At 40.5% G+C, this 22872-nt stretch overlaps 1 protein-coding gene across 5 annotated transcripts in view; it reads left to right on the plus strand.

Annotated features, from left to right (window-relative positions):
- kcnn3 (potassium intermediate/small conductance calcium-activated channel, subfamily N, member 3) overlaps nucleotides 1-22872 on the plus strand; it is a 53851-nt gene that overhangs the window by 25973 nt on the left and 5006 nt on the right. For all 5 annotated transcript variants that reach the window (XM_079344632.1, XM_079344628.1, XM_079344631.1 and 2 more), the window contains 4 exons: nucleotides 7529-7825; nucleotides 8810-8931; nucleotides 10726-10867; nucleotides 17164-17274. In XM_079344632.1, the coding sequence (XP_079200758.1) occupies nucleotides 7529-7825; nucleotides 8810-8931; nucleotides 10726-10867; nucleotides 17164-17274 (672 nt within the window). The remainder of the gene's footprint in view (nucleotides 1-7528; nucleotides 7826-8809; nucleotides 8932-10725; nucleotides 10868-17163; nucleotides 17275-22872) is intronic.

The following is a 22872-nucleotide window of genomic DNA, read 5'->3' on the forward strand; positions in this document are numbered from 1 at the left end:
TTCACAATGTTTAACTATGGAGTTTTGCAGTTATAGGTGACAAACATGTAGTTCTGTATCTTTGCATACATACAGTGCAATAGCTGCAGAGCAGTGACAGTGTGCAGCAGTGCATGCAGAACATGTGAAAGTGCTTTCCTAAACAGTATGTAGGCTACACCTGAAAGCATACATGTTTCATTACATGCATGTTAAGTTTCAACCTGCCTGCTGGCTCCCAGCCTGTTTGCTGATTACATGAGCTATACACAAAGTGGCAGTTAGTTTCAGTTTTTTTTTTTTTTTGTTTTTCTTTTGCTTTTCATGACTTAAATGCACACAGAAAGAAATATTGCTTTGTAGCATCAAAGGCATTGTTCGATACAAATCCTATTCTCAGATTGCAACACACACTGCCTTGCATGGACACTGCATGCACATAGACACACAACTCACACACATAGCATATATGCATTTGCACAGAATTTTGAGGAGGCAGAGTCGTGCACAGATCAGAATGATGTTATCTGATTTAACAGGCATAAATCCACCTTTCTCTTTCTCTCATATCCATTTCTCTCTCCTTCTTCATGTCTTTTATCTCAAAGTACGTTTGTTAACACCATCAGCGTGCGTCTCTTTTTCTTCCTTTTTTCTTCTTCGCTCGCCCTGCTTATCAGATTAGATCTGTCTCTCTCCTCTCCTCTGGGCTTCAATTCAATTTTGTTGTTTAGTTTCACATCCTTTCTTCTTCACTCTTCTCTCCTTGCCTTTATCTCAGCCTTTAACTTTTCACCTCTTTATCCTTCTACTGTTATACTTCAACATTTAGCTCTATTTCTCGACCTCTAAAAAACCCTCACGCCCTTTTTGCCTTTTATCTCAGCCCTCTTCCTCCTCTCTCTACATCCACACTGTCTCTTCTAATCTGTCATGGGAGAGCCATGACTGAACCATTTGTGCTCAAAGTGAAACAAGGAAAAACAATCAATACAGGCTATACTGCAGTTCATCTGTACTCATCAAGAATTAGACATTTTCCCCTTAATCACTGCCTTCAAAGGAATTATTCGACTTCTTATTAACTATTGACAGCAATTAGCTTTTGGTGGAAGAGAGTAAATTAAAGCATGCTGTGAACATGAAGCAGAAGTGTTAAATTTAGTTTGGTAGTGAAAAATGGCAGGAGCTAACAGAAATCATGTCTGATTTGAAAAACATTGTAGTTTATGTGTTGTGCTACAACTCTGCAGAGCCTCACTGACTGTATTGAGTTTTGCAAAATGGAAATTGAACTAAGTTTTGTTTGTAATTTCAATTTGTACATGCATGGATGGGTCATGGTTTACCTTGCTAAGTTTGGTATTGCCATGTTTTGTTTCTTCGTTGTCATTTCCTGCTTTAGGCAGCTTTTTCTTGCTTTCTTCCCTTATCTGTATTTTCATTGCTTTATTTCCAAGTTTAGTCTTGAGTGTTTCCTGTTTCATTTTGTAGCTCTTGTTTCTCTATGTCCTGTGTGTATTGTTACATTCTTGAGTTCTCCGTGTGTCTTAAGTGTTTCCTCTTTTATTTTGAAGTTCTTGTCCCCAGTGTTTCTTGTCTTGTCTTGTCTTACTTCGTCCTGTGGTCTGATTTCCCTCCTTTTTGATTGCCCTGATCATAGACATATACACTAGACGCCAAAGAGCCTGTGTCCGCCAATCGCTTCGATACGTCAAAGCGGCTGCCATATTGTGAGGGTCAAGTCTGCCCTGTCAACCTAAACAAGTCGATGTGACAGCGATGTGTTTTCTGAAGAAAACCACGAAAATATACATTCTCACGACTGTGAAGAATCATTGCATTCAATTGTAATCTATTTATAATTATGGATGTAGCTGATAATATCTCACCATCAGGACTCATTTAAACCTTTTCATGGATTTAAAAGGTTTTGGAATATGACTCATCAGTTCTCCATCATCAGTCCGAGTCATTACCAAATTAATTGTATGAAAGTAAATTAACTTGGGTGAATCCTTCTTTACATTAGAGAGTTGTGGTTTACTACTTGCAGTGATCCAAACAGCACTGTGGCTTTTCTTATCTGTATTTCTTTGATTTTGCATCTGATCATCATGAATTTGAAATGACATCTTCTACAGATATCAGTGTGTCTTTACTTTGGTTTATCATTGTAACCATGTATTAGCAACTAAGCAGAAATAAACCAACAAACCCTTTTATATCACTGGCTGACTAACTGCTGCCAGATAATGGGTGCCAACCTAACAGCTACTTCATGATCTAAAAGAATGATTTAAATGGGTTTTAATCAGTTAACAGACATTTATCTAACTTGAACTCTTTGAACTTTCAAGTGTCCACCTGTCTTTTCTTTTCTGGTTTCTTTTTCCACTGCAGTTATACTAAGAATTTCCTTCTCCTGATTAGGTTTCAAACTGTGGCAAAAGAAAACGCAAGTTCTCAAGTGCATGTTCAGGTGGTTCCTAGAGTGTCGTGTCTGGATTTCCCAGCTCTGCTGTGCAATTTGCATAAAAACACCAGATTGGATAGCAAGTGGCCATCTAACCCTGCTGAGTTCTGTTCAGTGAAAAACTGATGACATTTGAACCTAAACCTGCCTGGAATAATTTTAGGTCTTAACAACACACTTTGTTCACACAGATTGACAATGAACCTCTGCTTCTTTGAAATGTGTGCACTGTAATATCGCAGAAGTACTCAACCGTTTTTTTATTTATTAACAAAGCACTTATCAGCGCATATATTAGTCTCCCTAAGGAAAACATGTGCATCTGGTTTGCCGGTGACCTTGAGATGACAATGTGCAAGGATTTGTGTAAAGGCCTCAATATCTCTGTAGGGAGCTGAAGGAAGTCTTAAAACTTGCCTAAACTGAAGTAACCTGCATGTATAGGGTCTACTGTGGACAAACATCACGCGTCTACTAGATCTCTACAGTCTATTGGTTATAAAATGCAAGATTTGAACACGCCTAATATTTCTGGTTTGGATTTTGAAGATTTTTTTTTCTATCATGAAATCAATAAAAAATTGAAATGTTCCACTCTAGAGTAGCCCTAGTATGTGCTCTCTGGTTAAAGAGTTGGTAAGGGAGGGTTGAGTTCACATAATTCCTTTATCTCTCTTAGTCTGATAAATAACTCCTCTGGTCGGCTGAAACAACAATTAGAAACTCATTCTGGTAAACTAGCTCATTCACCAGCTAATAAATGAACCATGGGTGTCACATGTTTTGTTTGATAGGTTGGCGTTTGCACCTTACCATTGTAACACACACACACACACACACACACATACACACATACACACACACACACACACACACACACACACACACACACACACACACACACACACACACACACACACACACACACACACACACAACAGCAACTAAAAAGCAGAGCAGTCTATAACAAAAGTACTCATTTTATCAAGTAACTTTCAGGAAATGCAGACATAAAAGAGAAAAAACTGAATTGTTTGTAATGTATTTAATCAAATAGAAACTCAGAGAGAGTGTGTGAAGGAGATATTTCTCCAGTCCATTAGTGCACTTTAAGCATTAGAGAAGTGTGTTATTCGGTTACTTTGGGAGGATTTTAGCAGCAGTCCATTGATCAGGAAGACACCAGCCTGGCACTCAAAGGCAGGCACCCAACATTAACAAAACAAAGTGAGCAGTAGTCTTCCTAAAAAGGGTTTTCTTCTTTGAAGTCCTTAGAAGTGTCATATTTGGACTGTCCTTTCATAATATGTCTACAAAATGCTGCATTATGTACACACACCCTGGGAAAATAAGAGATTCCTCCTCAGGCATAAAAAAAAACATCTCACTCACCACTTCCAAGAAACGCTAATTCATCAGACGCTGCCAGCCTTTGGCTAATTTAACTAACCCAGTTTGTTTTTCATATTTGTTTAAAATGAAGGAGATTCCAGGTCTCAAGACACCGCTGGTGGAATCCTCGCTTTACTCTCTCTTGCAGTTTTTAGATTTTCTAGTGGCAGACTCGCTAACATCGCTCGTGCACACACACAGAACCTTCCTTCGCACACTTTACAACACTTTCTTTTCACTTCCCTGTTAACCTCTCTCATTCCTCTCTGCTGTTGACGATGTAGCAAAACCGCCACAGGGGGTGTTCCCTCAGAGAAGCCATGCATATTCACGTAGATCCTGTGTGTGAATGTGTGTGTGATTGGCTCGCCCCAGTTTTTTCTGCCTGTTTCAGGGATTTCCATGCTGTAGGACCTAGAAATTTAAATAGTGTTTGTTCTGTAACCGTCTCTGTCTCAGATCCTGTGGGAAACTACATCTACCTCTTTTTCAGAGACTGCTTTTGACAGGGGCATGATTGTTTGTGTGTGTGTATGTACATATGCAGAATCCGCCTGCATGTCTCTCTCGCTTGTTCATGCAGAGTCTGGCCAGCTCTGTGTCTGGTTCAGTGATGAGAGACATCTGCATTCTGAGATTTAACACGATTACAAAGGCACAGTGGCCGCAGGGACTGCGAGGGGTCGAAGCACGGATCAGGAGATGGCCAAGGAAGAGTGATGAGAGGTTACAAACTCTTCCAGCAGGTTGCAGATGTTGCAGATGGGGGATGCTCGAGGTCAACAAACTGTCACAGAGTTCACACTCCACCTATGAAGCGGCCTGACATGTTTTGTGCTGTCATTTTCACACATTTTTTCCTTTTTTTTTTGTTTCCCTTCTCTCCAGCTGGTCTGCTATTTGTTTTTCTTTCTGCCCTCCTTCTGTCCTGTCCACTTTCTGTTGCTGTTCCTTGTCACTGCCCTCTGCCCTGTGATGCCACATTTTGTTAAAATTAAGAGAATAACAGAGGGCAATTTATGTTTCATGCTCTTGTTCATTCCCCCCCTTTGGGCTTGTGTTCTATGTCCAAGTTTATTTGGCTTTGCTGTTCTCTGACCTCCCTTGTTCTCTCCCGATAGACTGCTTCTTCCCCTCTCTACCTCTCTCTCTCTACCTCTCTCTCTCTCTCTCTCTCTCTCTCTCTCTCTCTCTCTCTCTCTCTCTCTCTCTCTCTCTCTCTCTCTCTCTCTCTCTCTCTCTCTCTCTCTCTCTCTCTCTCTCTCTCTCTCTCTCTCTCTCTCTCTCTCTCTCTCTCTCTCTCTCTCTCTCTCACCGCCCTGGTCCATGTAGGGGCACTGGCACTCACTCACTCCCATTGACAGATTACTTTCCTAATGGAATTTAATTATTTATCCCTTCCTCATGGCGATTTAGCCAGGAAAAGACCGACAGCAGGAGCGCGAGGGAGGACAGGCCAGGAGGGGAAGGAAGGAAAGGGAACGGGCGGAGGAAAAGAGGAAGAAGGGAGAGGCACTCATTTTCTCCGGCAGCAAGAAACTGGATCACCTCGGTTTTTTATTTGAGGCCATGTCATTGTGAGAGAGAAGGACAGGGATGAGTGATGTGTGGAGGAAAGAAAAAGAGAGGTAGATTGAAAAAGCACTGAGAAAAGAATGAATGAAGACGTATGCACAGTTTGGAGCCCTACGATCTGGCAGAAACGAGCACACAGAAAAGCGTATTTTTGTCTCTTTAGAGGAGATGACATGGATTCAAGTCTGGATGGTTAAATTTAGTCTTGACCTTATGGGACCAAGCGATTTCACCCCCACATGGGGGCTTTGTATGCATAATTTGACCCAAAAATAAGAAAATACCCCAAAATCTTCTTAAGTGTCTGCAGAGCTGTCCTCTCTTTAATTCATCTACCTTTTCACTCGTTGTCACACACACCTTTTTACCTCATCGTCTCCCGCTTCCTTTTTGCTCCTCTTCCCATGCGTCTCTCTCTTTTTTGACTCTCCACCTCCCTCTTCTTCCTGCTCTTTCTCTCTCTTTCTCTCCCTCGCTGGGGTTCCTAATTAAGCTTGGCTGCTCTTTGATGTTGTCGCCTTGGCAACAGTCACCATGACGAGGCTGGGTCTGCACACTCTCGCACAAACTCACTCAGGCATACACAAAATACACACAAATACAGTACACACATTCTGTGAAATCATTAGAGTACGGCCGACGTTTGACCCTGGGTTCAAATGACTTCTTACAGAATGACTCTGGCGCGTGCGTGTACGTGTGTGTGTGTGTGTGTGTGTGTGTGTGTGTGTGTATACACATGTTGGCTACATGCATGCTCACATGCTAGCAGGTGAACAAGGGAAACACGTACATCCTGCTGGGCTGGATGTAGATAATGATGAAGAGCAGTGTGTGGTTTAGTAAGCTTCAGTCAGCCTTTATCATGACAGTGACCATATCGTGGCTGGCTGCCAATGCTTGTTCTGATGTTTGACCTATTGTTGTAGTTGTTGTTGTGCTAAATAAATGTTTGTGTGGGATAAAAGCCCTTGAGATGAATCATGTGGTAAAGAGCAATTGTTAGCACTGGCTGTTTCTGCAGGCGCTGCAGCATCAGGTGAACTCTTCTGATTTACTGAAGGGGAGTTCCTCGTTTCTCTCCATGTCCTCATGCTATGTGTTATGCCCCTCTCTCTCTTTATATTTCAAGAATCTGTTATTAAGACATTTTTTTTCATGGTTGAGTTCTTAAATCTGGGCTTTGTCTCAATAAAAAAAAGATATTTTACTGTTAATTTGCAACAGTTTAAAAAATGAAAAATGAAATCATCATGCCTCAAGGGGTAATGAAAAATCAAATGTTGTTCTCTTTCATTTTTGTGAAGCAGCATGTTTTGTTTGCAGCCATGAAAAAGACCTCTGTGCCACAAAAAGACTGAAAAAAGAACTAGAATATCCCCTTGTTTCAGGAAAATCACACTTTTTTTTAAATTCAGAAGACCATCTTGACTTAAAAAGATTGAGGGGTTTTTTTTCTTGCCGTGTCCTCCTCTCCATGACATCTCCCTGTTCCTATCTTTATCTCTTCATTTCCTCTGTACTTCATCCATCTCCTTATAACTGGCTTCCCCCCCAACCCTTCAACCGCACCCCTCCGTTCCCTGTCAGCACTGTCTAGCGGAGGGTTCCTGTAATGAAACCTGCTCTTATCATTTCTTCATAACACCCGCTTTGTGGAATATATAGAAAGTGAATACAGTAATTACCAATGCAAAACAACATACAAGGAGAGAAAACTTCCATTAAAGTAGCATCATTTGGCTCAATATAATGGTATTTATTCAGAAAAATTTAGTTAAAGTGATAACCAGGACCATGTTTTTTTTAAGAGCATGAGATGACAAGGCATCTTAAAGTAATTTAAGTTAGAGTTGTTGAGCTGTATGAAGATGATTCAGGCCACAGTGAAGTGACTGAATAGATTGCTGATTAGATGGCTGGTGTTTTACATCTCAGAAAAGAGACATTTACTCTAAATTGCTGCTGGTTCCTTTAATCATCCTAGTCAGCTGTAGATACGAGTGCCAGCAGAGACTTGTGATGAAAAGTTTGCACTGCAATGCTTTAACAAGTGTAACTCCTTCTCTATTTTAACCTCCTTTCATGTCCTTCCTGTCCCTGCAGCTGTTCGTCATCGACAACGGAGCAGACGACTGGCGCATCGCCATGACCATGGAGAGGGTTCTGCTCATTGCTCTGGAGCTGCTGGTGTCTGCCGTGCATCCAGTACCCGGGGACTTTAAGTTTCAGTGGCGGGCGCGGCTTGCTTTCTCGTACGCGCCGTCGCAGGCTGAGGCAGACCTGGACATGGTGCTGAGCGTGCCAATGTTCCTGCGCCTCTACCTCATTGCTAGAGTCATGCTTCTACACAGCAAACTGTTCACTGACGCCTCCTCCAGGAGTATAGGTGCCCTAAATAAGGTCAGAAGGGTTTTGTGTGAGTACTGTGCTGTTAAGATGTGGTGGTCAAATCTTCATCCAGACAGAGCTGAGAGAGTTATTAAGGTCAAGGGCTCTGTGCTCTGAATTAAATCTGTGTCTTCCCTGTCCCTTTCATTCCCGACCTCTATTCCACTAACAATTCTTCCTCCAGCTCTGTCCTTCTACTCACCCTGTGTCTTTTCATCTACCAGTTCAAATCCCCTTCCCCTTCTTTTGTTAGAGGACTAAGATGTAAGCTTTGGTGGATCTCTCATAATACAATACGAGATGGGAGCGTGAAATGGGAACAAGATATTGCGTACGGCTCAAATGGGCCATGAAAAGAAAGTAGTCGAATAAGATTGCAATACGAGTGTAGCGAAAATGTGTACAAGCCGTGCAATAAATGATCGATGGCGTTCTTTAAACGATAAACCAGGTAGTGGAGATGTAGTACTACGATGTAGGAAATATGCAAACTAGTAAGAGGAGGAAAGTTAAGATTTAAGATAAATAACTTATCAGGTTGTGAGTGTATCCAGGATAGCAGTCCTCTGACCCTCGGGCTACAGCTACAGGCAGAGGAGGTAAAGCTTCGAACGAAGTGAAGATCTGAAATGATGACTTATTTTCAGCTGCCTAACCCTTCCACGGCTCGACTGCTGCTCTTTACCCATCTGCCAAAAAGTTGATAACAAATGAGCGTCAGACTCTGAAATAGGCCATTACTCAAAGACACTATATGTTTGACTTATGTCGGAGGGTGAGCCCAGATCTCGACTCCAATTACAGCAGAGATTCTCGGAGTGCAGCTCCTATCAGAAGCTACTCAGAAGACTAATTAGTGAAATATCCAATCTGTGTGGGAAACATCCTGTTACAGGATAAGGATTCAGAGTTAAGCCTGAAAACAATGTGTTAAATGTGTCACTTATAAGCTCGGCTTTACTTAGTGTGTACTTAATGTGTGTTTGTGCTTTGCAGGTACATTTTAACACACGATTTGTAATGAAAACCCTCATGACTATCTGCCCCGGGACGGTGCTGCTGGTCTTCAGCATCTCTCTGTGGATCATTGCTGCCTGGACCGTAAGAGTGTGCGAGAGGTCAGTGACAAAGCTGGTTCATCGGCCATTTTCACACGGTGGCTATTTTTCAGTGATGTTAAATTCAGCTTGGGAAGCCCAAATGCGGTTAATTGTAAAAAAATATCTTCCTGCTTTGTTCTAGGAGGAGAGCATAAATCAGAGTACCTGGCAAATACTATTATACACCTAGATAATTTAACGTTAGCTTAGAAATGAATTGGGATAGGATTTTACTTTATTGATCCCCAATGGGGAAGAGGGTTAGGGTTATTATCTAGCTAATGTAATGTAAGCTAGGAAGCGTTTGAATGCTTACTTTAGCTGTTGTCTTACTTGTATCCTAGAGGTTAACAAATTTACATTTTATGTATCATTTTACGTATTACCTTATTTCCTTCTAGATTTTCACTAACAAGTGTATTTTTTTTATTACCAATGCCTCATCTTGCCTTACTAATAAATCAGGAAGCAGTAAAATAATGTTGTAGGATACTCTTAGCGTTAGTAGCTCAGTCTGTAGGGAGTTGAATTGAAAAATTGGAGGGTTGCCGGGCCAGGTCAAAATCAAGAACAAGGATTGAATTCGTCTGTTAGTTGGAAATGTGCCAGGTCCCTTGCTGAGCCCTCTCAATGTGCCATTGAGCAAGGCACCAAACCCCCAACAGCTCACTCTAACATCTCTCCGTTTGTACATGTCCATACTGCAGGGTCCTGTTGGTGCAAGTGTGTATAGCATTTTTTTAACAACAGAGTGTAAAAGTAATTTCCCCTTGTGGGTAAAGCCGGCGATGGTTATGTTAATTCTTTTCTCCTTTCTGTCTCAATCTATGGTCCTGGTTGGGTTTTTTTGCCCATCTAATGATATACATACTTAATGTTGTTATGAACCACTCTAATTAAGGCGTGCTTATGGGTAAGCAGTTAGTTTGTGGGCCCCATACATACAGTAGGCTGTTTTTATCATTGCAGGTTCGAGTCTGACCTGTAGCTTCTTCTTGCATGTCATCCCCCACTCTTTCTATCTTCCCTGGTTTCCAACTCTATCCACTGTCCTATCTCTAAATAAACCAACTTTTTGAAAGATTTTCCTTTTAGACTTGTGTATAAACATGAATAAGTGAATGAGAACAAAGAGGATATAACCTTAAACAACACAGACAGATGCTCAAATATGGAATAAATACTGACAAGCAGCCCTGCTACTTACTTAGGGACCGTTTCAAACTGTGTATCAAATTGTCTTTAATAAGAAAGAGAAAAATGACTGTCAATTATTTAACATGTTTAAATTCTTTGAAAGATAATCAAGGAAATACAGGAAAGTGTCATTTGAGTAACAAGCTTAATTAACCACTAATTACCAGGCTGCTGGGAAATCATAGTTTGGTCAGCATCCAAATTAAATTGGCACTTGCTTTGCAAATGAGATTATCCAAAATCCAAAATTCTGATAAAATTAAGTTACACTTCTTTAGACATGGTAAAGATGTGATCATTTGTTTGTTCTTTCATGCTTCAATCTCAAGATCTTAAAGAAAATGTAAATAATAATTACAATATTATTAGTTTATCTGTTCAATAATTTCTGGGGGTTTGGTCACTATGGCAACAGCATTGTGCACAGCAGGAGTTGTATGACGGAGGTATTTTTGTGTTGTATATACTGTCATGACAAATCAAAGGACGTGTGTTTGATGTTTGACCCTCTACAGACAGGAGACAATGGGTCAGTTTTGGTGTTATTTACGTAGTTGTAGGTTTAAATCTTTACACTTGCTGAATCCGCTGAGCAAACATGATATTTAATTTCAGGTACCACGACGCTCAGGATGTGACGAGTAACTTCCTGGGGGCCATGTGGCTCATCTCCATCACGTTCTTGTCCATCGGCTATGGAGACATGGTCCCTCACACCTACTGTGGCAAAGGAGTCTGTCTGCTCACAGGAATCATGGTCAGTACCCCCTCACCCCCACCCACCTTCATTACTGTCCACCCTTTTTCTGAGGTCAGCAGATTAGAGAGCATGCTGTCATTCGCAGGAGAAATTCTGCCATTTGGATGATTTGGGCAATCCTCCCTGAATTAGCCTGCGTCTGTGCTTCTGTGTGTTTTGGGTGTGTAGGCGTGCAAACAAGAACATGTTACTGTGTTTTGTGTGTGCATGTATGTGTGTGTGTGTGTGTATGTGTGTTTTGTTCCCTTGACTGTCCTCATTGCATAATGAAGGTCCACCTTTCAGTGTGCCATGTCCTCCCACTCTCAGTTTCCCTCCCTTTCTCTCTCAGCATTTAATTTCATTCTGTACCAATATCTACCTCTCTTTTAATTTATCCCTCTATCTCTCTCTTTCTGTCCATCCATCTCTCTTTCCCTGAGGCCATGTGTTTATTCCTCTCTAACGTCCATCTGTTAGTATCAGTGTTAATCCGCTGACTGTTCCTCTATTTGCTTCACTTCACAGGTGTTTTTCCCGACTTTTCCTGTTATGTTCTTTCTGTCGATGTCTCTGTTTGTCTCTATTTGTCACCTCTGTCTTTTTTTCCTCCCTTCAAGATTTCCTTTTGTTTGCTGTATTAACTTTAACATTCATTGCTCTGAAATATTAGAGGAAATTAGTGTCTTTTTTCATGCACAGAAATGAGATCTTTTTAATGGCTTTACAGCTAAACATCATGTTGCCTCAGAATGTGCTAATAAGGATAGATTTTGTTGTTTTTTTGTAAAGTCAGAAAAGTAGGAATGAGATGGAAATATAGAGATAAAATGTTTTATGTTTTATTTATTAATGGGAAGGCACCACATGAGCAATCAAAAGGCGGCGTACAATATAAGAGTCAACAGTCACAGCACTGCGAGAGATAATGTTATTCTCTAAACAAGTAATGTAATATTCGTACTTATGTTATTTACAGATGGTTTATGTGTGTCTTTCTTACAAACCTAATGGTTGCCTGGATGGACATTTGAAATGTATAGTTCCATTTATTTTCTGTTGGCATCCATGCTGTCATCCCTAATGTGTTTTAAAAACCTGATGAGCCAGTTGCACAAAATACTTTACCTCTTTAAAACTATAGTATTTAGTATTTCTAATACAGTTATATTCAAGCTTTTAAAGGAAATGAAAAGTAAAGACACACAAGAGAACATTCAAAGTCCTTTTCTACTGCCTTTATCATCCTCTAAAAAACAATTGGGATGTATGCAAGGAGTGGGGCTTTTGGCTTAAAGGCGGTTTTCTTTCTTTGTATAGTATGACCAGACGGGACACCCCATCAGACATCCTGAGATGGGTGCTGTCTGATGTCTCTGGTGACTTTATCGTCCCTGCACACAGAGTCCTTGTCTGACCACTTCCAGTTCTTTAACAAACTGCAGCCTGTATGGTTGAATGCTGAAGACAGTGAAGATGAGTCTTAAGATGAAGTTAAATGACTGCTGGATGATAGTTTAATAAAATCTAAAGTAAGGAGTAAAATCCGTTTGAGAAAATTCAAAATCTAAAGTATTTTTCATAAGTTAGTTCAATTTAAAGGTATTTATTAGCATTATTTTCAGTGGAAATACAAGTCTCAGTCTTTTATGTCTTAAAATGAAAATGTGCCATTAATATTGCAGTGTATTCTGACGCACTGACTGAAATCATTTACTTGCCTCAAATAGAGGACTTTGGTGTCTTTATTTCTGTCAAGTGACTTCCTCATAACTTACATGCATGTGTGACCTGTATGTGTGGTCTTTCATCGTTTCTGTTCCTGACCAAAAGTATGTATTTGCCAGTCACCTACAGTCTTTACTTTAAAGTCCAATAAACACACTCACCCACAAAGACACACAAGCACAGACCCCCATTTGCTGTATGAATCATCCAGTCGGTGTTTGAGACATAGTACAACTCTTACTGTTACTTTAACACACACACACAGATAAACACAGAAACAAACAGCGGTTGGATACAGAACGTCCCAGGCCCACAGTTACAGACTGCATCCTCCACACAAACAGTGACACAGAGCTTGACATACACTCACAGGATGACTCCCACACACACTCTCCTCTTCTCTCCACTCCTCTCCTCCATCACACACAAACACACTTTGCTCAAAGAGTGTTCAAAGGAGTTTATTTTTGTTGATCATCAGAGAAGACACAATGATGCAGGTAGAAGGAAGGCTTGTGATAGAGAGGTAGACGAGGCCGAGCAGGTTGAGTGTAAAAAGAAAACGCAATGATTTAAGAAAGGGAAGGGGATCATGGGTAAAAAAGGACGTGTTTTTTTTTTTTCTTTACTTGAGAATTATTGTAATGAGCTCCTATAGGAGGAATTCTTGCAGTCGTTTCTATGACAACACTTAAAGGCCAGTAGTGTTGGAATATACCACTGCCCTGAAGCTATCCGGGGGTGTGCCAGGTGTTGGTGTGTATGTGTGTGTCGCTGTGAGTAGGTGGATGGTGGCAGCATAGACTAACACGTTTAAACACAGTGAACCGTTTATTGTATGTTCTTATATAGAGGCAGAAGGTGAATGCTCTACATGACAAGTCATTCAACAGAACTGCGTGTATTTGCATTTATCTATGTTGTTATGCACTTGACATTAACATTAGAATTCATAGTAGGGCTGCTCGACTAAGTCAGAAATCATAATCGTGATTATTTTGATTGAAATTGAGATCACACTCGTTGACTTTACAACATTGGCATCATGTGCATTCATTTATTTTATTTGAACACTCTTAACACTTTGAAATCCTGAACAAGTGAAAAACATTAATTTTAAAAATAATATTATATATCCATCCATCAGTCCATCATCTGTACATTTTTCCCGTTCTGGGTCGCGGGTTGCTGGAGCCAATCCCAGCTGTCATTGGGCGAGAGGCAGAGTGCACCCGGGACTGTTCGCCAGTCAATCATAGGACTGACATACAGAGACAGAGAACCAGCCACACTCACATTCACACCTACGAGGCAATTTAGTCATCAAATGACCTAATGAGTATGTCTTTGGACTGTGGGAGGAAGCTGGAGAGGGAGAACCCACGCATGCACAGGGAGAACGTGCAAACTCCACGCAGGGATTTGAAACCAGAAACCTCCTTGCTGTGAGGCTACTGCACTATCCAATGCAGCCCTAATATGTAATTAGAAATATATATAAAAAACTAGCTATTTTCTTGAGGTAATGGGGATGTACTCTTGTGGCCAAAATATAACAACAAACACTTTGAACCAGTGAGCACATATGACTAAACTATACGGACAAAATGAGTGACATGCAACAGGTAAATCTATATTAAACTTTATCTCTATTGCACCCCATGTACAAGGTGATGAGTTCAGAGTGAATACATTAAACAACACAGGAAACAATGCATCAATCCATCAATCCATCACCATCCAATAAACCCAAGCAAACCCAATAATTGACAACAAAACTGGCACCAAAGCTAAGGAAGGGATAAAAAGACGAGAAGGATGCAAAACAAAACAATATACGTTAAAGATGAGGACAGAACAAAGTCACTATTCGTCAAAAAAAAAAAATTAAACATGATGAAATGTCTTGGGTAGGGAGTGTCTTCATCTACATGAAAAATGCAGCGTCTATTCTATGTGTGTGGATTGGGTTATTGAATGTGTTATTTTTTCCATTTGTAATTTTTGTAGGATTATCCTCTTGTGTCTCATGGGATATTTGTGTTAGGCAGAAAAACACATGCGGACAGCTAAAGGGGCGATAGTAAATCTGTCGTATTGCATCTGATCAATTAGCTTATTTATGCCAGTTCAACAGTGCCGCTAACAATCCACTCCCCACTCTCAACAATTTAGCTTCACCTTGAAGTGCACACAGCTAAAAAGAAAACAACAGTAGAAGAATATAAAAAAGTAACTCTAATTAAGAGTTCTTCTGTGGTAGGAGTTAACTCCATTGTCGCTTGTTGAACTATAAACAAAGCAGCACAAGTTTTGGCCAAAGTCCTTTCTAACCAACCTCTGGCTTCATCAGACGCGCTGAAAAAGGTCATTATAGTTATATCAATGTCAGATGATGGTCGGCAGATTCCGAGATTCTCAGTTCTATAGATTTGTTGCTGATTTAAAAAAATAATGCTGAACTACATTTTTCTTGAGAAAACAAGCTATAGACAATTCAAGAAATGGTGAGGAACCATTAAGTGACAAAAATGTTGTTATGCGGGCTGGTCCGACTCAATGAGAAGCCTTGTAAACAAGCTTAAATCTTTAGAATGTCTGCTGTAATGTCTCTGCTCAATCCTTTATTGTGAAGCACTTTGTGATGTCTGTTCTTGAAGGGGCTGTATGAATACATTTTGCTTACTTACTTCGTAAAATCAATCTTAAAAGACACTGAGATCCAGGGAATTTAGGCTAACAAGATGCAGAGTAGCTTCTATTTCAAGCCTTTAATGTGCTGTTGGGCAAACTAATCAGTTTCACCTCTTTTTCAACATCTTCCTTTTTATGAGTGTTCCTGCTGACCAGTTTCAAAACAGTTTTTCTGTATTTTTGCTGAAGCTGAAGAGGTGAAGTTCTTATCACAGGTTTGCACAACTGTGTGATTCCCCCTGTTTTTTTCTGACAGCTTTGTGGATGGCTGCTCTGTGAAGGAAACACCCAGGCGAATGAAACAAATCACGGTCGCACACAGCCATCATCAGCTGTGTCACTTTGTGGAGATTGCAGAGGGAGCCCTGCTGAAATCAAATGAGTGCAGGCGTACATACACAAACAAACACACACACACACACACACACACACACACACAGAGACACACACACAGACACACACACACACACACACACACACACACACACACACACACACACACACACACACACAAAGAAGGCACGCACTTATAGCTGGTCTTGACAAACCAATCAGCACCCTACTGTTTATGACCAAGAAGGGCAATTTCGAGCACGCACACACCCACATATACATGAAGAAAGCTGTGCTATACTGTACAATAGCAGTCCAACGATGGCTCATTTTCCCCTCAAGCACGGACATGTATGAATGCTCTAAGGGTTTTCTCTCATCATATTTTATTCATACTTTGTGAACAAAAACAAATAGAGGATGAGTGTATAGACGTGGCGAGTAATGCCTGTTTGTGCCTTACATTTTAGCCAAAGTTATTTTTGGGCCAACGTTGTTTTATCATGTCAAGAGTGGGCATGAAAGTCTTTGCTTTTTTGCTTATACACGCTTCAAAAATGCTGCTTGCTTCCCTCCCCTTTCGCTCTCGACCTCACTATGTTTCTTTGTTGTTTATCTCTTTTATCATCTCTGTCTCTCCCCCGTTGTGAGACGCACACACTTGCGCGCAGGCAGGAAGAGACCTCATACATTTTCATTAAACACTGTTAATCTTAATTCATTGCTTATCAGAAGATATGTGACCTCATTAACATCCCCTTCTCCTCCATCTTCCTCCAACCACTCCCTCCATGTTTTTATAGTTACCCATAACCCTTCACTCTTTATCTTTTCCTCACTTCTGCCTTTTTTACATCCTCTCTCACCTCTTCTAAAAACCTGTGAGCGCTCAGAAGCCCTGTTGAAAACAGTGTCTAATCTAAAAGTTAATTAAGTCTTTCTTCCTCCGCGTGTTCCTGCTCTTCTTCTTCTCTCATGCATGTCTTCCTGCTTGAGAGACTGCAGTCAGTCTTTCCCAAATGACTCTGCCATGTGTCCCATGTGGGCCGAGCTGGAAAGCACACCAGCGGGTTTGTCTTTTTTACACTTTTACTCTTTCTGCAGGCCCGGAGCCTCAGGTGACAGTAATAGACTGACACCACGTAAACGCAGACTGACAGCTTGTAATTAAATCAAATGAGTTGGTGTCGATCTTTGATGTGCTGGTTTTTTTCTGTAAGGGGCCTATTTTTTCAGCTACATATAGGGGGATATAGACGGGATCTCGCACCAGATGGCTTGGGAGTGAAAATAGACTTGGCTCTCCTCTCGAAATGAGGAAATGTGGATCTGGAGCCGAGCTTTCCTTCGTAATCCTCTCCTCTCTCCTCCATTCACTTCTCCTTCTGTCATGTGGCTCCCTTCAATCATCGGGGCTAATTTCCCCAGACCAACAGCCACCGATTTACCAATTCCTCCTCTTTACTGACTCACTCAGTGCTTTGTTTTCTCCTCCCTTTCTCTCTCTATCTTCTCTCTGTCTCTCTCTCTCTCTCTCTCTCTCTCTCTCTCTCTCTCAGGGTGCTGGTTGTACAGCTCTGGTGGTTGCCGTGGTAGCCAGGAAGCTGGAGCTGACCAAGGCCGAGAAACACGTACACAACTTCATGATGGACACGCAGCTCACAAAGCGGGTGTGTAGGCTGATGTGTGAATGAGTGTGCCTCGCATGAATAAAACAGAAATGTAATTTGTAAAAAGAAAGGTCACATTCTTTGTGAAACAGAGCTGTGATTTATAAACGTACAGTTTTTATAAGCCATAGGGGATTTTGTTCTGAATTTTTGGATTACTTTTGTGCAGAATATAAGATGGTTGGTGTTATAGCTTGTCCTTTTACTGCCCCGCCTCCAGGCTCCCCAACTATACATCACACTATCATCCTGTATTGTTCTGACAGAGTGCCGTGTTATTTGAGTGAGTGAAGGCAATGAAAGGTCATCTCTTTCTCACTTACCGTCTCTTTCTTTCACTTTATCTCCCATCTTTCTCCCCCTGCATAACCAAGCCTCTATCGCCTATCTTTTCTGACATTTGTCTCTCTTATCCCTTTCTCTCTCTTTCTATGTGTCACAGTCTCTCCCTCTTTTCCCTTCCTTTGCCCTCTCCTTTGATTCATCCTAACGTCCCCCTCCTCTTCCCTGCCTCCTTCCTTCCATCTCTCAATCCCCTTCCTCCTCCGGTCCTTTTCAATTTTTCATACGGTTAAAAGACCCAGGTTTCAGAAATAGCTCCCATATCAAATATGTAGGGTACATTATGTCAGCGGGGTTTCTGGGTGACTGAGAGGGGCAGGGTGATCAATGATTTCAGCGTTGATAAAATATCGACAGAGAAGAAGAATAGACCCTCTATTGCAGCCGGGCTCTCACTTCATCTTTCTGCAGGCAGTGACCCGGTCAAACAGAGTGTGTTTTTATAACACTTTGAACCATGTGTGAGTCTTCACATGCAGACTGCTGACAAGCAGCAATTCAACTGACCCTCCAATGCACCTGAACCAGTTTTTAAAAAACATGTATCATTTAACAATATCCATAACTAATTGTATTAATCAAAGTGATCAATAAATTCTCTCTTCTTTATATTGAGCCAAATCACAACAGAAGTTACCAAATGACACCTCATATAGAGCAAGTCTTGTCGGTTGAAGAGAAGTATACTAGGAAGAACGACTGAGGTAGACATGCACCAAATGATTGCAGGCAAGAAGTCGAACCTGTGACCGGGACACCATGAGTTGGGCTCTACCTGCTGAGCTAATCCAGCAACCCAGCCCTTACTTTTCTAAAAGGCTGCTGTATTGAAACTGAAGATCCGTATCACACTAACTTGTAATCCTATTTGTATCTATCTCTTTGTAACTGCTTATGCCTCTGGCAATCATAGTATTATGTTCTTAATATATATTACACCTCTTTTGTGTAAATGCAGTTGAAACATAAGCCGTGGTAATGCCATTCATTGCATAAACGTAGATAAGGCTGCTGCTGCTCACATTTAATCAGCCCCTTAATAAAGATAATAAAAAAAAAACTAATATTTTAAAGGAAATGTACCCTAAGTCCAATAAATCCAAGTCTTAACAAAGCCAGTCTCAGGTAAGGAAGGTGTCATGTTGCACTTTCACTCAACTCAATACAGCCTGCTGCTGGGTGACATTTCCGTCAAAGGGTCTTGAGTTTATGTGGTGGTAATTGTCTCCTGCCCTCTATTACTGAGAGAGCAATGATTGAAGCTTGTTGTATGCACATTGATTTACATGGCGGGGCCATAACAAGAGAACAGAATCACTCAAGGCTTTTTAATGAATAATGCATGGATAGACCCTACAGTGCATCCTGTCATCATCATATGTTCACACACAAACACAGACACTAAAGCACACATGCATGCTTTTTAAATCACTGTCATTGTGTTCCCTTCATTTAATTGATGAACAGCGATGTCTATTAAGTGCCAATCAGTGAAGCTCTTAACAAGTGGAATATGGTGTCATTGTTTTTATCTTAGTCAAGCGATTGAACTAATACAGCACCAGAGCTTTAAAAATGGCATGCAATGCAGCTTTTAAACCAAGCAGAAAAATAAACTTTTATCTGTTTACAACACATCATATTTATCCAAATGTGTGGCCTATTTATGACAGTTCCTCATATATTCTTAAATAACTTCAAACATTTCTCTTTCCATCTTTCTAAATTTTTTCTGCTTTCATCTTCAGATTTTTAGATGCGCCTGACAAAGCTGCAGTTTTAATGTTGTGTGGACTGAAGCTAGTGTAGACCTAAGGTTAGCTTATCAAAGAGGAAGATTTGCTTTAAAGAAGATCCTCCTGAGTTTACTACTTATGGTTAATTTTTATATAATGTTCATTTAAGCGTCTAATTTGATTAAAGTGCATGTTATTTTAATTACATTTAGATGTAAATGTAATGTGATACTCCAAGTGCTTATGTTTGATGTCAGGACTTTATATCTTTATGTGGCATTTAAAATGCCTCAAAAAAAAGTTCTGAACGTAGCTGTAAACTGTGGCTCCAAGACATCTCGTAAAAGTATATCTGGTATATATTCTAGTATATCTAAATCACCCTGACACAGGGTGAGGACAAACTTAATGTTGCTGCCAAGTAAGTAGGGTGCTGTCTCCTTCCTTTGGCAGCACTACCTTGTCAATCACCACTCTCACTTGTCTCTTTGACATGTGAACTTCAAACAATTTCCATAGTATTTCAAAACTTTTGGGTCCTGATATTTTCCAGACTTTGCATTACAGAATCGTCCAACTCAGCATTCTCAGTCAAGTAGTTAGTCTGACGAGGTCAAGGTCACGTGTAGGTAGCAGCCATCTGTTTCTGTGTTCATATCGCCATAACATACATAAGGATGTATCTATAGTAGAAAAATAAATAAACAGTCAATTCAAATCAGCTTAAAAAAGTATTAAGTAGAAAAACGTATATAATGAGCAATAATCCATCTGATCAAGTGAAAAATGGCTCCGAAAGTCTTTTCTCAGGTCAGTGACTTTATTTCAGTCAGTTGTAAAGTCCGACATTCCAGGTCCTTCTATAATTTGCACTCCGAAAGTGTCTTCCCCCTCCTCTCTGGACCAAATGGTTAATTCAGAGTACTTTTAGAAGTCCCTGTGGCATATTCAACATCTTGCCCTCTGTGAATATTCAGTGTATACTCTGGGCTCCGGCCAAGTAGGAGGTGCAGCAGTGCCTTCTAATATTTACACCACCAGCTAAATAGGAACAGTCTAAGCCTCTAAGATTACAATTACGCTAACTTTCAGTCCACATAGAAAAGAAAACAAAAGCATTATAAACTTTTCCAGCCTTTAAATTCTCACACCCGCCAGATGGACTCTAATGATTGTGTGATGGTAAACAAAAATCAATCTGACGCTCGTTGAGGGCCTTCACACATCTCTATGATCATTCTCTTCTTTTTTTATAAAGCGCTGTCTAGAATAAAAAAAAAAGGTTTGGTACGTTGGGCTCTCACCTGAAATAAAATGTGTCAACTAAAGTTATGCTTGGTTGCTTTGTGTGCAGGTGTTGACTAACACAAGGCATTTAGGAGACTCAAATGTTTAAAAAGCAGGAAAAGGAAGCTATTATTTAGTTTTGTGACGTGCTCTTGACACCCTAATTTGCATATTTTTGTTTTTCTTTAGTTTTCAATAGAATCGAATACTTGTGTAATTGTTTACCTTTTGCACGCTATCTTTTTTTGATATACAAAGTTTGAATCTCAAAATGGCTTCGTTTCACCTGGAAATAAATATAGGCTAAAAAAAGGGATCAGTGAGTGTGTATGACATACAAGGTTGCTGCCATGGTAAGTTGCCTGTTTGTTTACATTTTTGGCTCTCCTCGAAAACACCATTGTTGTACTGCAGCAGCTAATTACTGATTACATACATGATCATTAATTCCCTCCTGGGTCGGAAGGATCAGGCCCCTCCGATGTTGCAGGAAAACTGTTTCCATGGTGATGAAGGGAGAAGAAAACAAATCAGGAATAGATGTTCTTTTTCCATATAACTGGCAAATAAGGGGTCAGAGGGCATTTGTTGTTTATTTTTTATTTCTGATACCAATGTTTTAATGTTGAGTTGCATTACTAATATAATTAGTGATAGTGTCTGTGTTTCTATTTAGACTGATTGATTTATTTCCACAATATGTCATCTAACACCCAACATGCTGAGGTGTGGGAACCCCTTGTTTGAACAGATTTCTCATGTACCTGACATAAGGTGTGCCGTGTAGGAGAGCAGCCAGAACAGATCTTTGACCCTAACCAGCCATATGGCTCTATCATGGCTGCCCAAGTACACACCATATGGTCTAAACATGGCTGCTGCTGCCTTCACTTGGTTTCTTGTGGAGCATTATCAGCAGTTCTTGTTGAGTGTTTTTTTTTTTTTTTTCATTAATGGAGATGCCGTTTTAGCAGTGTGATATTATCGGTCCCTGTTATTTGCATGTGGAGCAGTTCCCAAGATTTAAATGAAGGGTGAAGCTTAATTAAATGCCCCGAAAGCAGCATATCAGGCTCCTTCTGCACTTTCTGTACTGCTGGACTGATGTGGAAAGTTTGTGTGGAAACTTGAGTAAGAGAAAACCGACCAGACAGACACAACATGCCATCGGTCATCATATTTGATTCACTCTGCAGTGAGTAATAAGATGATAAATAAGATCTGACGTATCAATTTACCAATATGCCTGTAGATGTGAGAGTATTAAATGTGCTCTTCAGTATCCTGGCACATGATTTATTTCAACATAACACACACAAAATATTTTTTTTATTGCTTTGCCTTTTGATCTCCCTTACAATAGTCAAAGAAGCATACTTAAATCTACATTTATAAAAACAGAAGAATGAACACACCCATCAGAATAATTCTGTCGTTGACATTGTTGCCTGAGGCCCACAAACAAGATGTCTTTTTTTTTATGATTACTCTTTAGCGTCTTTGCAGCGCTGTCACTGTGTGTCCCTGATACTCAGATGGGAGTTTAGTAATCCTATTGAAACACACCAAGAGAAACATGGGAGAGCAGGGTTTACATCCAAATCCCATTAGCCATGGCAGAAATACTTTTTTTTTTTTTTTTGTCCATTTAGGTTAAATATACATATTTTGAGACGCTACCATTACATGTTGTATTTTGGTAGGGGTAAATCCATTTGTAAGGCTAACCATTATTAACAGTGATTAGATAAATGACAATTAAACAGAATGACTGAATCTCCTGCAGCGGTTTCATATATCATGTGTAGCATGTTAGATTAGCTCTTTTTGGTTTGACTTCCATGTGTCATTGAAAACACATCTGCAAAGCCCAGAACCTATCCCTCTTCTCTTCATCTGTAGCCAATAGCCTGTGTTGGTCCACAATGAGTGAGCTTGTGTGCGTGTGTGAGCTCATGTGCGTGTGCGTGTGCATGCGTGCGAGTGCGTGTGTGTGTGAGAGCAGTCCTTGACTGCTGTGGATAGGTGCTGGTTAGCCAAGCTGCCGGGGTCTTTTGTGCTCCTCAGACGGGGGTATAATTGTTCTTTGTTCAATGCTCAGCATCTCTTTGAAGTTTCCCCTTCAATTTTTGTCCTTGCAGATTCTCCCTCCCTTCTTCCCCCCTATTGTACAGTATCCACCCGCACCTTCTTTCTTTTATTTATTTCATTATTTGAAACTAAGTGTCAGGCC

This window comes from Symphodus melops (assembly GCF_947650265.1).
Source record: "Symphodus melops genome assembly, chromosome: 5".
Lineage (NCBI taxonomy): Eukaryota > Metazoa > Chordata > Actinopteri > Labriformes > Labridae > Symphodus > Symphodus melops.